The sequence below is a fragment of the Aythya ferina genome (genome assembly GCF_964211825.1).
Source record: "Aythya ferina genome assembly, chromosome: 3".
NCBI classification, from domain to species: Eukaryota; Metazoa; Chordata; class Aves; order Anseriformes; family Anatidae; genus Aythya; species Aythya ferina.
In genome coordinates this window covers 36,307,838-36,321,872 of record NC_140298.1, presented here as the reverse complement: position 1 = coordinate 36,321,872, position 14,035 = coordinate 36,307,838, and the positions used below count along the sequence as shown (strand labels likewise).

The 14,035-nt window shown below is 43.4% G+C and overlaps 1 protein-coding gene across 2 annotated transcripts; it reads left to right on the top strand.

The window, feature by feature from the left end:
* The first annotated feature begins 18 nt into the window (after positions 1 to 18).
* Positions 19 to 13,610, top strand: SUPT7L (SPT7 like, STAGA complex subunit gamma). Of its 2 annotated transcripts, none has more exons than XM_084514835.1 (4): positions 19 to 442; positions 6,915 to 7,239; positions 9,112 to 9,349; positions 13,208 to 13,610. In XM_084514835.1, exons 1-4 carry the CDS (start codon positions 30 to 32, stop codon positions 13,468 to 13,470), a joined length of 1,239 nt encoding a protein of 412 aa, XP_084370961.1. In that variant the 5' UTR covers positions 19 to 29; the 3' UTR covers positions 13,471 to 13,610. The 2 variants fall into 2 exon arrangements, with proteins under 2 accessions (XP_084370961.1, XP_084370960.1); XM_084514834.1 differs by having other exon boundaries at positions 9,112 to 9,355.
* The last annotated feature ends 425 nt before the right edge of the window (positions 13,611 to 14,035 follow it).

Here is a 14,035-nt window from a genome sequence, read left to right as displayed (position 1 = left end):
GCTGAGGACGGGACGTTGCCTACCTAAAAATGCTGCGGTACTGGGGTGAGATCCCCGTTTCGTCCAGCCAGGCCAACCGCAGCTCCTTCGACCTGCTTCAGCGCGAGTTTCGCACCGTGGAAGTCCAGGACCCGCCGCTGCACCAGCCGTCTGCCAACAAGCCCCGGCCCACCACCATGCTGGACATCCCCTCCGAGCCCTGCAGCCTCACCATCCACACCATCCAGCTCATCCAGCACAACAGGCGGCTGCGTGGCCTCATCGCCATGGCCCAGGCTCAAAACCAGCAGCAGGCAGAGGGCATCAAGACTGAAGACAGCGAGCCTCTGCCCTCTTGCCCGGCCTCCCCACCTCTCCCCGATGACCTGCTTCCTCTGGACAGCAAAACTCCCAAAATGCCGTTTCAGCTGAGGCACAGTGACCCAGAGAGTGACTTTTACAGGTGTGTTGGTTGGTATTTCTTTGGGTTAGCTCGTGGCTGCGGCAAAGCTTGAGTGTTTTTAAATATAGACATGGTTTTGTCAATTCCCTTAGGCCAAAGGGTCATGCAGTTGTGTGTACATAAAGAGTAAAATAGGCTTAAGAACTGAAAGGTTGAGAATTCTGCTGTGCCCATAACATGCGAGGTGTTTAAAACAAATGTGCCTTTGTTTTCTGTCTATAAGATGTGGATGTGTAGTGCTAATTCCTGTCTTGCTAGCATTTGTTGGCCCACTGGTTGCAGGTTCTAGTTACTTCAATACCTAACATTTGTAGCAAGCCACCACATTTCACCATGTTTGTCAGTATTTGGTAGTATGGTTGGATCTGGCAGTGAGTGTTGATGAAGGGAAATCCTCTCTCCAATGCTGGCTCCACCAGCCGAGGGCTGGAGAAGATGGAAATGAAGGTTGTGTTGCTTCTACCTCTGCAGTCAGTCTTTGATTGACTGCTGCTGCCAGCTCCTCCCCATCTGCCCCTCTGGTGAGCACTGACTTCATAGAGATGCGCTGCATTTCTTGCAGAATCTCATGATACTTTGTAGGCTTAGCATTGAAATTCAGGGATTAATCCTCAGTGTTTTTAGATCTAAGACTGCTTCAGTGATCATGAAGTAGTAGAGAACATGTTTTATTTCTTCAAATGGGAGAAAATCTGCAGCAGTAAAACATTTTATCAGTTAAATGCCTCAGAGCTTCAATGGCCTGAGGTAGCATAAAGCACACTTTATTGTAAAGTGTCTGTTTTGGTAGCAGTGAGATTTAGTGCTGGTTTTGGAGGAACACCCTCGTCCTTCTGGGATGAATAAAGTAATTTGCCAAAAGGGGTGAAGGGAAATCCAGTCCTGTGAGTAAACGTCTGAGCCCTGTGACTCCTGCTCTTTCTGGGACTGTGGTTTGTAGGACTGAGGCAGCCATGTGTACCTGTCCTCCCTGGTGGTTTCAGCTTAACTTTAATTTTCTGTGGCCCTGACTTTGTTCTGCAGGCTGCTGTCTTTTTGCTGCCCCTTGAAAGTTTATGAAGTGCGAGTAAAGAAATGTTATTTAACAGTCAACCACATGGGGGAGTTTAAGGACTAGATTGTGAAAGCTTGATAGACAATTTCAAAACAAAATGTTTTGTGGCTGACAGGGTGGATTTATAATGGGCCATGGTATAGACTAGAACTTAATTGTGTGCTTGCTAAACCAAACACATTTATGGTTTTCCAGGAGGCGAGCTTTTAGATTGCTATTGCATGTTTGTTCTTAACTGTTTTAAGACACTTTGATAACGTAAGAGTAGCACTTACTGCTTTATTTTACTGCTGTAACTGTAAGATGTTAGTGCTTAGCCTTAGTGTTTAAAACGATTTGGGGAAGACTATTCTTTCCCTTAATAAAACATGATATTACTTAGTTTTATGCTGCCTTCTTGTGTGTGATTGTCAGAGTTACAGAGTTAGTGTTAGACTAAACGCACATTTTAATTCTGTTTTCTTTGGCAGTAACGTGGGGCTCAGAAGCAGCACGCAGGTATATTTGAACATCGGAAGATAGGAGTTGCCAGTCCAAATTAGACCACAAGTTTCTTTAAAATAGCCATGTCTTCTTTTGTTTCCCTGTTACTCATTTTTGTCCTTTGACCCCACAGCCTTGTCTCTCTTTTTTGGCAGTACCTCCTGCCCCGCCCCATACCCGTAATCCCTGCTTCCCAAACCCTTTTTAGATGTAAAGGAGGCAGAACCTAATTTACTGCTATTTTTCAGTTGTTCTGGTCTTCTCAACCTCCCAGAAATCTGTACCAGCAACAGATTTAATTATGACACTGTTCCTTTTGTGCATTTTTCCAGGCTGTTGATAAATGTATTGGGGAGGGGGGGGGGAAAAAACTAAACCTTGACTCTGGCACAGATCCCTGAGGAAAGTCCTTGGCTTCACAGTGGAGATCTCGTATGTACTTGCCTGTTGATGGCTTTGGAGGGCTCTAGCAGGCTTGTGAAGCAGGTTTTCTATTTACAGAGCCTGTCTTGACTTGTCCTGAGCGTATCTTTACCCATGTGTCCTTGAATTCTGTTCTTATCATTTCTCTGATGTGCCAGAATATATCGGTCTTTCCTGCCTGTAGTTCTTCAAATCTTTTCTGAAGCTATTGAAAGAAAATGTTTTCACATTTTCTACCTTCTGGTCCTCATGGGCCAGAGCAGTTTAAAGCACGAAGTGACTCACCACAGCCATTCAGATATTTCATCCTTGAATTCCTTTAGTGTTCCTGGGTGAATTGCCATCTGGTCCTGGTGATTTGCAACTGTTGATGTTACAATTCTTGGAGTACACAGTAGGGGATTAACGTTTGATTTTTGGCTGGTACAGAAACAGAAGGTAAACTTGAAGCATAATTGATGAGGAATGAGTAACTGTAAACTTGCAACCACCATTTCATCAGGGAACTCTTACCATAATATGGCTGCCAGCTCTTCCTTCTTCAGTGTTCAGCTTCCCCCTAACAGCATGGATCCATTGTCAGAAGAAACCTACTGATTATGTGGCTCTCCAGATGTTGTGTGTTTTTTTTTTTTTGTGTATGTGAGTGGTTTCCTAACAGATTTCTCTGTTACTCTTTCATTTGTGTTGCTGACCACATCATGTGCGTTCTTTGTATTGAAAGGTTATCTGCAGATCAAATTGGGATGTCACAGTGGGAAGACAGCTCATGGCAGAAGGTCTGCTAGTTAAATTTCTGTGCAGAAGTAGGGAAGTTGGTGGGATAGCAGGGCAAGCGTGGAGAAAGATTTGGAGCAGTGGAAATCAGAGCAGGCAGAACATGCTTATCCTGCTGGACAAAGCACTTCAGTTTAGCTCCTGAAGTGTTTGGTGTTCTGCATTGTCCCACTGGGACAACTTATCTTCCAAATGTTACCTGTTATCTGTTTGTATTATCTATTGAGCAGTTTGTTTGTCCCTGTGCATCCTTCTGTAGACATTGCTGGGATATTTGAAAAGAGGCTTGTTCAGGATGAGGTGGAAAGAGGCCCTTTTCCAAAAGGAAACTTATTTTTCATTTTGAGTTGGTGTGCTCCGTTCTCTATGCTCTCTGAAAAGTATGATCTTGTTTTTCCAATCTTCTCCTTTATTATATTGGTGAAAGGTGGCTGTGAAGTAACAGTGGTGCACCTCATTTGGTAGAAATTCAACTCCACGATGCAGGGTTTCCTAAAACTGATGGGTTTGTAGGAAAAACAACCCCTCCTTCCATCTGCTGCTGGCTTATGCTTACCTGGGAGGGAGCAGAGCACTTCAGGTGAGCAGACCTCAGCTGTTGATCCTTGCATTGACTTAGCCCAAACACTTTCCCTTAACGGTGTTTGCACAGCAAATGGACCGTGAGCTCCTTTTCTGTATGCAAAAGGGCTTTACAGGGGATGAGCTTGGGTGAGGGGATTGTAGTGCCTTTGGGGAGTGGCCTTGTGTCGTATTAGCTGGCTGAAAATTGAGTGTCTGTGTGAAGTTTTGTACTACAGCCTCTGTATGATCACCTCCACGTCAGACTTAACTGCCAATTTTATCTCTGGAGACAGAATTTTGGGGGTTAAAGCACTCTTGTTTTCTTGCAGCTACGTGACATTGGTAATACAGGCTTGGTTTTGGGTGGTTTTAGTTTTGGAAAGCAGAGGGTGACATTCTGAGTGGTGGCATCAGAAGGGTGCTTTTGGAGGTGCTGGGCATCGGGGTGAGGTCTGAGAGCAAGGCTCTTCACCTGTGACTGGGAAAAGAAGCTTGCTGGTGCTTTTGGAGAAGGCTTGCCATTAGTCAGCTCCTCTTGACTTAAACGTGCCTGTTTCTGTTTATTTGCAACCTTATCAGGCGGCACCTGAAAGTTAAAGGAGATGAAGCAAAAATCATTTCTCATTTGTTGTTTTCCATTAACGTCTATAGCAATATTTTAATTTTTCCTGTCTAATCAGGATTTTAATCATCTTCCTCTATTGTTTATCGTGGGAAACGAGAAATCAAGGGAAGAAAGAACAAGAAAAACAAAATAAAATTGATTGACCCCACCAAAAACAAGAGATAGGAGTTGGATTTGAGTAGAGCACCTGAAATTTCTTTTCTCTCTGTAATTGATTAGATTTCAAGTTGATTATATCCCTTTCAGCATAGTGACCTAGCTGCATTTTAATGCTGGCAATTAGTTTCTTTTCCTTTAGGAGTTTAAAAGAGAGATGACATTCTGCGCTGCTTCTGAGCAGCGAAATGCGTTGCTAAATGATCGTCCTCCACTTCAGATGTGGCTGAGTGTCCTGCTTGGGCTTGCCAAATTCAGTGTCTAGTTCAAGTTTGCCCGTAGTGTTTTGTGTGACTGGCAGACAGTCGATAATGGCTCTTTATTTCTGTCTGTATTAATGATAATCTGGTGTTCAGTGGTCTTGGTAGCATAAGCTGCTCTCAGCTAATGGCTAGTGGACAGCTAGGCTCATCCCTTGTGTTTAAAAAACAAAACTTTCCAGTTCTTAAGCATAAACGTTGATGGTTGTTTTCTGGTTGTTTTTGTGTGATTTATTTATTTTTCCCTCTGTTATGACCTCCTTGTCCCAGTGCTGTGTGAGACATATGGCTCTTTGTGAGCTGCAGAAATCTGTCCCTGGGAGGTGGAGGGGAAAGTTAGGGAGATGGAAAAACAGCATGGATGACGCTTGGTTTATAAGGGAACTGGTGATCTTTTAATTCATTTTGTCAGGGCACCGGCTGTCTTCTTTCCATAGTAGTCATGTAATTGAGTAGGAATGGGGATGTGAGCTGTTCTCCAGCAAGTAATAACTGGGATGAATCCATGACTGGGATGCACACGCTGTTCTTTGTACCCACTTAGTAATAGTGTCATCTGCACCTCTCAACACGGTGTGATTTCCATCCCTCTGCCCCTTTCCTTCAATAAGCAGAAAGTGCTGAGCTGAGCTGGTGCTCTTGAAAGTGAAGCTCTGGGATTTTGGTCCTGATGGCTCCAAGTTTAACCTCCCATTTTCACTCCTCTGAAATGTTACCTTCTCTACTCCCGTGTTTCAGTGGTTTTCTGTAGGTCAGCTCTGAGGATAAGAGGGAGCTGAAGCTCTATGACCCAGCGGCTCAGTGAGGCTGAAGGGCACCCAATGCACCTGTTGGAGAAGCAGAGCAGTGAGAATTTTACTGAGACCAGTGCCGCCCTCTGTGCAAGTCACCAGTGGTGTCTGTGTGCTGTTTAATCAGGCTGTGGTACTGAGAAATTTGTGCAGCGTTAGGCAAATAGTGTACGGGGAGGGTGAGGCAAAGTCTCAGGGTGGGCTGGATGAGATGTTGGAAGAAATTGATCAGAAACAAATGAAGGGTGAAATTGTTAGCTTTCTTCAACTTACCGAAGCTGAGTGGAGTGGAAAAAAAAGTGACAAAATACCATACTTAGTAAAAATGAGACTTGATTTTTGACATCAGCATCTGAAGATGGTGTTACTGTTACAGGCAAGTAAATCATGTGTGTTTAATCGTAGGTCTGGAAATCTGGTGGAAGTTTACTTACATTTCTTGTTAAACTGTCTTGCCTCCTTTTTTTTTTTCTCCTATGTGGAATGTGTTAACTCATCTTGATGAAAAGTTTCCTTGCCTGACTGTAACTGAGTGGTGTTTGAAATGCTCGTGCCAGCTGTTCTGTCCTGCATTGTCACTCTTTCCCTCCTAGCAGCACAGAGAAGAGGGGCCTCAAGCCCAAGGGCAGGGAGTGCTGCTCTAAGGCAGGACCTCTCCAGGCTTCCCCCAAGGCTTTGTGTTCACTTCTCCTGTTACCTACAGGGTCCTGCTTTCAGCTTCAGGCTTCGTGACTATCAGAAGTAAGGGTAGGGAAATGGTCAGAATGGCTACAGCATAGTTTAGTGACATGTGGGTAAAGATGTGCATGCTATTTCTTGCTTTTTATGTGTGTCCTTTGCATTATAAATTCAGATCTTGTCTATCCCAGAAGCCTTTGTATCTGACTGTTAGGCCTATGACATCAGAGATAACAAGGAAGAGAAATGTAATTAACTGAGAGGGGAAATGATTTGCATTCATGTTATTTAAAGTGCCTTTTTTTTTTTGTTTGTGTCAAGGACCCATTTAATTCACATCTCCAGGAGAAAAGCTCTTGGGTGGGAAGGGAATTGCTTGAAGGTTCAAAAGATTTGCATTCCGTATTGATGAATCACCCAAGGATTCCTGTGGTGTTAGAAGTGAAAATGAGACTCAGCAGTGCTGATTTTGAGGGAGGGGGAAGAAGGGAAAGCAGATAAACCCACAGTAGGTAGGGTTCACGTGTAACGGGGGAGCTGTGGTGAAGCCCAGCCAAGTTGCTTTCCCTTTGTAGAGCACGTTAGTCCTGGCAGTATCTCTTGAATGGTATACTCAGTTTGGTTTTGGAGGCGTGCTATTTCTCTTCTCTTTGTCTTTCAGAGGAAAAGGGGAGCCTGTGACCGAGCTGAGCTGGTCCTCCTGCCGGCAGCTCCTCTACCAGTCCATGGCCACCATCCTGGCTCACACAGGCTTCGAGTGTGCCAACGAGAGTGTCCTGGAGACCCTGACAGACATCGCCCACGAGTACTGCCTGAAGTTCACCAAGCTGCTGCGCTTTGCTGTGGATCGGGAAGCTCGACTCGGGCACACGCCCTTCCCGGACGTCATGGAGCAGGTCTTTCACGAAGTGGGCATTGGCAGCGTGCTCTCGCTGCAGAAGTTCTGGCAGCACCGCATCAAGGATTACCACAGCTACATGCTTCAGGTGAGGAGAGTGGTAGGGAGCTGGCAGCACTAAGAAATGTAATAATGAAATAATTGCTTATTCCTGTAGCAACACTGAGGTGAAATCATATGAGAAACCCTCTTGGGTCATCAAGGAAGAGGGAAACGAGATGTTTTTTGGCAGGCATGAATGGAACACGTAGGCTAAGAGTGCTGTGCTGATGGTTTGGGTTTAAGAGGAGGCCCCCAGCTCCTGAATGGCACAGAGTAAAATATCAAGTAGAAATAAAGTCAATAGTGACTGAATTTTCTGCTTTAACAGGATATTTGGCTGCTTACCATTTCATAAAACAAGTAAGCAGACAGAAATTGCTTAGGGGCACAGTGACTTGTGTTGGCTTTAAGTTAGGGGTAGCGCACTTAAGTGGTAAGAGTGTCGGGTAGTACTGCACCGATCTCAGATGTTGAAAACGTGCTGCTTTCTACTCGAGAGGGCACTACTTCTGTGGAGAAAGGAGAGGAACTGTTAAATCCCCTAGTTTTTCTTGGTCCTGGTATTCTGTGAACTTAAATGTTCATTTTATTTGATTGATAGACTTGCAGAAGTGCAAGGACTTGATGTGTGAATTTTATTGCTATTCATCAAGAAACAAGATTTGGATCAAGTAGGTAGCCCGAGACCAAAGGCAAAACCTGCCATGCCTAATCTTTCCCTTCCTTGTCATGTTATCTGAGAGTACCAGTTGATTCATTGTAGGGCAGCTCCTTTGTGCTCCTTCTTTTCCCAGGGTTGGCACCTTGTGGCTTACAGAGGTAGTATAAATCAGACACCTGTAAGTGCATGTAGTATGGAAATTGTGATGGCCTCTTGAGGTTTGTGCATAGAAATAACATCATCAAGCTCTGGCCTTGTTAAAAAACATTTTTGTTCAAAAGGACTGATTGCATTAGTTTAAATATACTCTCCTGTTAGAGGATTTTTTTTCCAGTTTGACAGGTTATAAAGCACTGAATGTAGTTAACAGTTGCATCCTGATACCCAGGTATTGTCTCCTGGAATTTGGACTATCTGTATCATTTTGCTGATGCAATTCACTCATCTTGCAGCTGGTCATTGTCTTATTTGTTCTGTTCTTCATGTAGGGCTGAGATTCAGAGTAGCCTCTGTATTTGGAAGCATGTCTAGAAGGGGGGAAATAGGCTTTGCTATTCTTATTTCTTTCTTGCTTCTGCTATTTAAAAAAAAATGCCTTGGGCTTTTCTTCAGCTCAGTTCACTTAATGTCGGGATTCAGAGGTACAAACAAGTACCTGTTAAAGGCAGACTAAACCTGAAAAATCTTAATTTAATTGCTTAGAGTTATGTTTCTAGAAGCAAAAAGATTGTTCTGAATCTCATTCCTGCGTTTGTTTTGCTTGTCTGACTGGAGGAAACTGCGTTTTTTGCTGTGAGTGTGACAGAAGATAACTGGCCTTTGCTAGCAGTAACTACAGAAGCTAAGGAATATCTGATCTGCTTGTTTATTAGTGCTGGAGTAAAATTTAGTACTGATGGACAGGGGGAAGTCTTATAGGTAAAATCAAAGGGTAAGGCTGAGGTACTTTGCTCTTGCTTTTTGCTCCAGTTAAATTTCTGGGCGTCATCATTTCTGTCTGTGGAATAAATCTGCACATATTTATCAAGCAGGTGTGTTAAGGAATTCAAGCTCTTATTAAAGCCCCTTGATAAAGGATAGAAGGTGTTCTTGAAGGGGGAGAAAATCTTTTTTGTGTAGCTAAGTGTGTAGTTGTTCAGTCAGGTCAGGCATTAATAATACTCTGTGAGGAGTGCACACTGCAATGTAATTGTCATCAGAGTCTCTGAAGTCACTGTGACCTTTCTTGCCTCTTTCATCTCCACTGATCTTTAACAGGTTAGCAAGCAGCTCTCTGAAGAGTATGAAAAGATTGTCAACCCTGAAAAGGCAGCAGAAGACACAAAGCCAGTGAAGATTAAGGAGGAACCTGTTAGCGATATCACTTTCCCCATAAGTGAGGAGCTGGAAGGAGATCTGGCTTCTGGTGACCAGTCTCTGCCAGTTGGAGTCCTTGGAGCTCAAAGTGAGCGATTCTCTGCAAACTTGGAGGTAGAAGCTTCCCCGCAAACTTCAGGTAGAGGTTTGTTGCTACTGCTCATCTGTTTCATATGATCCTGTTTCTGTTTTTAATAGCAGATTCAAAGGTGGGGAAGGGGAGGGAGAAGAAATTCTTCCTTTTCAGTGGTAGATTTATCTAGGGGAGAAACACTTGCTTACTTTCTAAACACAAAAACAGTCAAATATATCAATTACCAGGATTTGCTAAGTATTTACTCTGTTTGTGGATCCTGCAGAATGTGATGGTTTATATAACAGTAATTTTGGTGGGATGGTGGATGTTCTTAGTTTTGTTATTGGTGTGAGAAAGCCTGTTTCTCTACAGTGATGTCCCAGGGGCTTTGTTGTTGTTTTGTGTTTGCTGCAAATATGAGTACTGGTGTCTTTCTTCCTGTCTGATGTAACAGACAAAAATAACCTTTGGATTTCTATATCAAAAGAAACCAGAGTTTTATCCTGAAAGTCTGCTGTAGTTAGCTGCCCCCATGGAAAGCTGTATATTGGTGTTGAAGCACACTGTTGATGAGCATGGGACAAGCTGCTGTTGCTGCTGTTCCTTTTCTGAATCTATATGCAAGGTCTGTTCTCTTTACTATTCAGTAGAACTAAGTTTTATGGAAAACAAAGTTGACATTTTTTATTTTTTTTATAGAACCATCAGAACTCTTCCAGCCCCTGCTGTAATTAGTGTTTCACTTTAAAAACATGATTAAAAACAACCAAGTCTGTTTTCCTATTTATCTTTATTTATGCATTGTGTATTGAGGGGTGAGTGTACCTCTGTTAGTTTTTTGTTTTTTTTTTTTTTAAATAGCATTCTGAGTTTAAAGAAAACAAACCCACACAAATCCATCTGATGTATTTCTGGAAGCTCATATTGTTTTCCATTGTACCTCTGAAATGTAAAGTGCTGGCACTTTTGAGGGGGAGGGAATAATGGGAACTGGTGTCCCATCTGGGGTTGCATGTGATTCATCTGGAAAGCTTGGTATTAGCATCTACCACTTGAGACCCAGAGGTTAGCAAGATAGCTGTATCCTAAATGCTTCTTGCCTATCTGATACCAAATTGATGTTTTCTAATTAAGGATACAAGTGCTCTGTTCGTCCCTGAAAATCCCTCTTCACTTCACAAGGGCCTTTGGAAATCTCTTCACTGTAAGAAGTCGCAGCCTAGAGCTGGGCAGGCCGGAGCGTGTAATATCATGAGGAGGGAGAGAAAGCTGCTGCAGTGAGGACACCAGCATCTCGGATGTACAAGCATGAGGCCTGTAAGGAGGGTGGCAGCACAGCAGTATCAGAGGGCTAAGCTGTCATAGCAGCATTCCCTGTAGGGCACGTGTTCCTGCTGGTGCCAGAGGTTACAACTGTGGGCCAGCTGCTAATTGTAATGCAGCTGGGGAAGTAGAGGCAAAATTTGGCATTTTGTTCCTCCACCCAGCAGGATAACAACTCAAGGATTAGCTCATTTGTAAAGTACTCGGAGGCTGAAGTGCTTTGAAAATGAAATGTCCAGTGTCTCTGCTTAAGTACTGCTGGTCATTAGGGACACTCAATGACAGGAGATGGAGCTGAAAGGGATGAGGTTGAGCAATGAAGAGCAATTGATGAGAGAAAGCAACAGTGAGGTTAGTGAGCACCTTTGATGATTGTGTGGACTGGAGCTGCAACTCTGTGGAACTGATAGCATTTTAATGATGTGTCCTTGTTGTTAAGAGGAATACATTCCCTTGTAATTAACATAAAAGGGACTTTTCATTAAGGCAACTGGACATGAGCAAGCACTTCAATTCTGGCTTGTTATCTAACTGCTGAGCCGACATGGGCTGTGTTGTCTGCTACTGCCACAAAGGTCTCCTAAGCCCTGCTTTGAGCTAAGCTGCTTCAGAAAGTTCCTGACTCCTCCGTAAGGGAAAATTCACAGTACAAACGTGATGGGAGATTTCTTAGTGTAACTGCTGGTGATAAGGGACTATAGCTAGTGGCATGCTGGTAGTAGGGAGTAGTGGTAGGCTGGCTCAGTACAAGAGGCTTGGTTGTGCTTTCAAACAGTTTGAGACACAAGGTTTAGAAAACTTGATAAAACCTGGCTTCTTAGTTTGTTTTATTTTCCATGTGAATTTAACCCCACGCTAGAGGGATCAGCTTTAAAAACGAGAGAAGATTTCAGGCGTTGTTCAGATTTGGGCTCATTAGGCCCATGTCAGCAAGGGGCCCAATTAGTGTGTTTTTAATAGGATTTTTGTCTCTCTTAAAACTGTAAATAAGCAGAAATAATGCAATCTATAATTACTGCTCTTGGGGACAAAACATTTGCTGTTTTCAGAAAGTATGGTTTCATAATCTTGTACAGAAAATCCTTTATCTGCTCAGATTGCACACTAGTCCAAATGTGAAAAAAACAAACAAAACCTATTACACCTGTGTGGATTGGCAAATCTTCCACTGTGGAATTAATTTAAAACGGGAAGGTTCCTTTTGTGTGTGTTTCTAGCCAGCTGTGTGATAAAAACTTACAGTTGCTGCTGATCTGAGTTATGTCTGAACAAGTTTTAGAGTAGTTAAATGTTTATGGTCTATATTTTGAACCCTTCTGATTTCTAAGAAGGCATTGGATTTGTTATTTGCAGTGAATGTCCTCCCTCAGGTCTGTTACTCCTGGCTAGAAGCTAGGAGAAAAGAGCCACAAATGCCACAGTGAGCAGGGATTTGTTAGATTGCTAAGCCAACCTTCACAGGTGTCCTGAAAATGTTTGTTGTCCAAGATCCGAGCAGTCGTTATGGATTTTTTTTACATTTATTGAATTTTACTATTTAAAATCCCACTGCCTATTCTGAGTTAAACAATGCCAAGAAGGTACACAAACATAAAATAGTGGAGTTTTATCTAAGCCATGTTACAACGATGTTGATAGGATACATGCATGAAAAGAGTGCGGTGAGAGAGCAGGGAAGAGCAGATAGGGTGATGGTAGTTATCAAAGGAAGGTCATGCAAGTAACCTAGATAATACGTTTGGTTCTCTGTGTTTTAATTGAACTATTTTAATCATTTTATAAAATCCAGGTGATTCCCTGGGCTCTTTAACCTCCTTCTTTAAAAAGGTGACCTGGGATTCACAGTCTGCTTGTTTCCAGACTACAGCCTCCTTGCCCCGAGTGCCCTAATACCCTTCCTCTGTTCCAGTAAACTACAGCACAAACTATTCTTGTGGTGAGCTGTCCTCTGGTAATGGGCAGGGTGTCCATGAGGCTGAGCCAAGAGGGTTTCTTTCTCTTCTGCTGAAGGGTGGATAAGATCTCCAGGTACAAGGAGGCAGGTCGGTGGCTGACTGCAGCTCTCTTATGCCCGTGTTTCAGTGCAGGAAGCTGTGTTTGAGACTGTTCATCTACCCAGTCCTCTGCCCTCTCCCCTCCCCTGCAGAACTAGCAGAAGTCCAGTGTGGTTGACAGCTGAAGGGAGACTGCCAAAGTTGCAGGGGATGACTTCTGGACTGCCTCCAAGTCCTGCTTGTACAGGGTCTAGCCCATGTGTTCGTGGCATGCTTGTTGAGATGCTCCTTCCTGGAGAGTGAAGGGAGCTCTGATTTCATGTTGTTTCTAAGTTGTTATTTCTCATGGGAAAAAAAAAATAATGGAGTGCTATGAACGGATAGCATTGGATTTGCTATGAAAGCATAGCATCATATTTTTTAGAGCTGCAACTGCTGGGTTATTAAAAAAAACAAAAACCTGACTTTTATTTATTGTTTCACACTGCTTGGTATTTTCTTTTCCCCCAGCCTATTTCACTTGTGCTGCAGTCCCTTGCATCCACTTAGCATTTGTGATTTATCCTTTTACTCTGTTACTAATGCATGCTTTTCCTTTCTCTAGGGGCTGAGGTGAATGCTTCCCCTCTCTGGAACTTATCGCAGGTGAAAATGGAGCCACAGGAGAATGAAGAGGCCAATGTACATGGCCATGGGGTCCTAGGCAGTGATGTCTTTGAGGAACCTATGTCAGGCATGAGTGAAGCTGGGATGCCACAGAGCCCCAATGGCTCGGAGAGCAGCTATGGTTCTCATTCTGCTGACAGCCTGATGGGATCCTCGCCTGTCTTCAACCAGCGCTGCAAGAAAAAGATGAAGAAGATGTGAAAAGGGGCCTTTTAATTTAGTCCCAATGGATGTGAAATGAGCTAACAAAGTACTGTAGTGGCTATGATGTATAAACAGGGCTGGCCCTGCTGTATGAGGGACCTTGCATAAAATTTTTGAGAGGTTTGATGTATACTGCACTTCTTTTAGCTTGCTTCTGTACTCCATCCTGGCTCATGAGGTTGAAGATCACCATATGTGTTTGGTGTCATGGCTTGTTGTGGCAGATTAATGAGGAAGTCACCAGTGGAAAGTAGCTGTGAGGAGATTTAAGTCACAGAGTTGTTGAATAATTTGGGTTGGAGGAGCCTCTTGATGTTTTTGGTGTAGACAAACCAAATAGAGTGGGTTGCTCAGGGCCTTGTCTAGCTGAGTTTTGATTTTCTGCAAGGATGGCAAGACCAAACTTCTCTAGGCAACATTTTCTAGTATTTGACTACCCTCACAGGGGAAAAATATATATATTACATCTAGCTGGAATGTTCAGTGTTAGATCTTGTGGTCATTGCCGCTCGTTCTGTCACTGTTCATCTATGAGTGCAGTCTGTCTAATCTGTGCATTAAG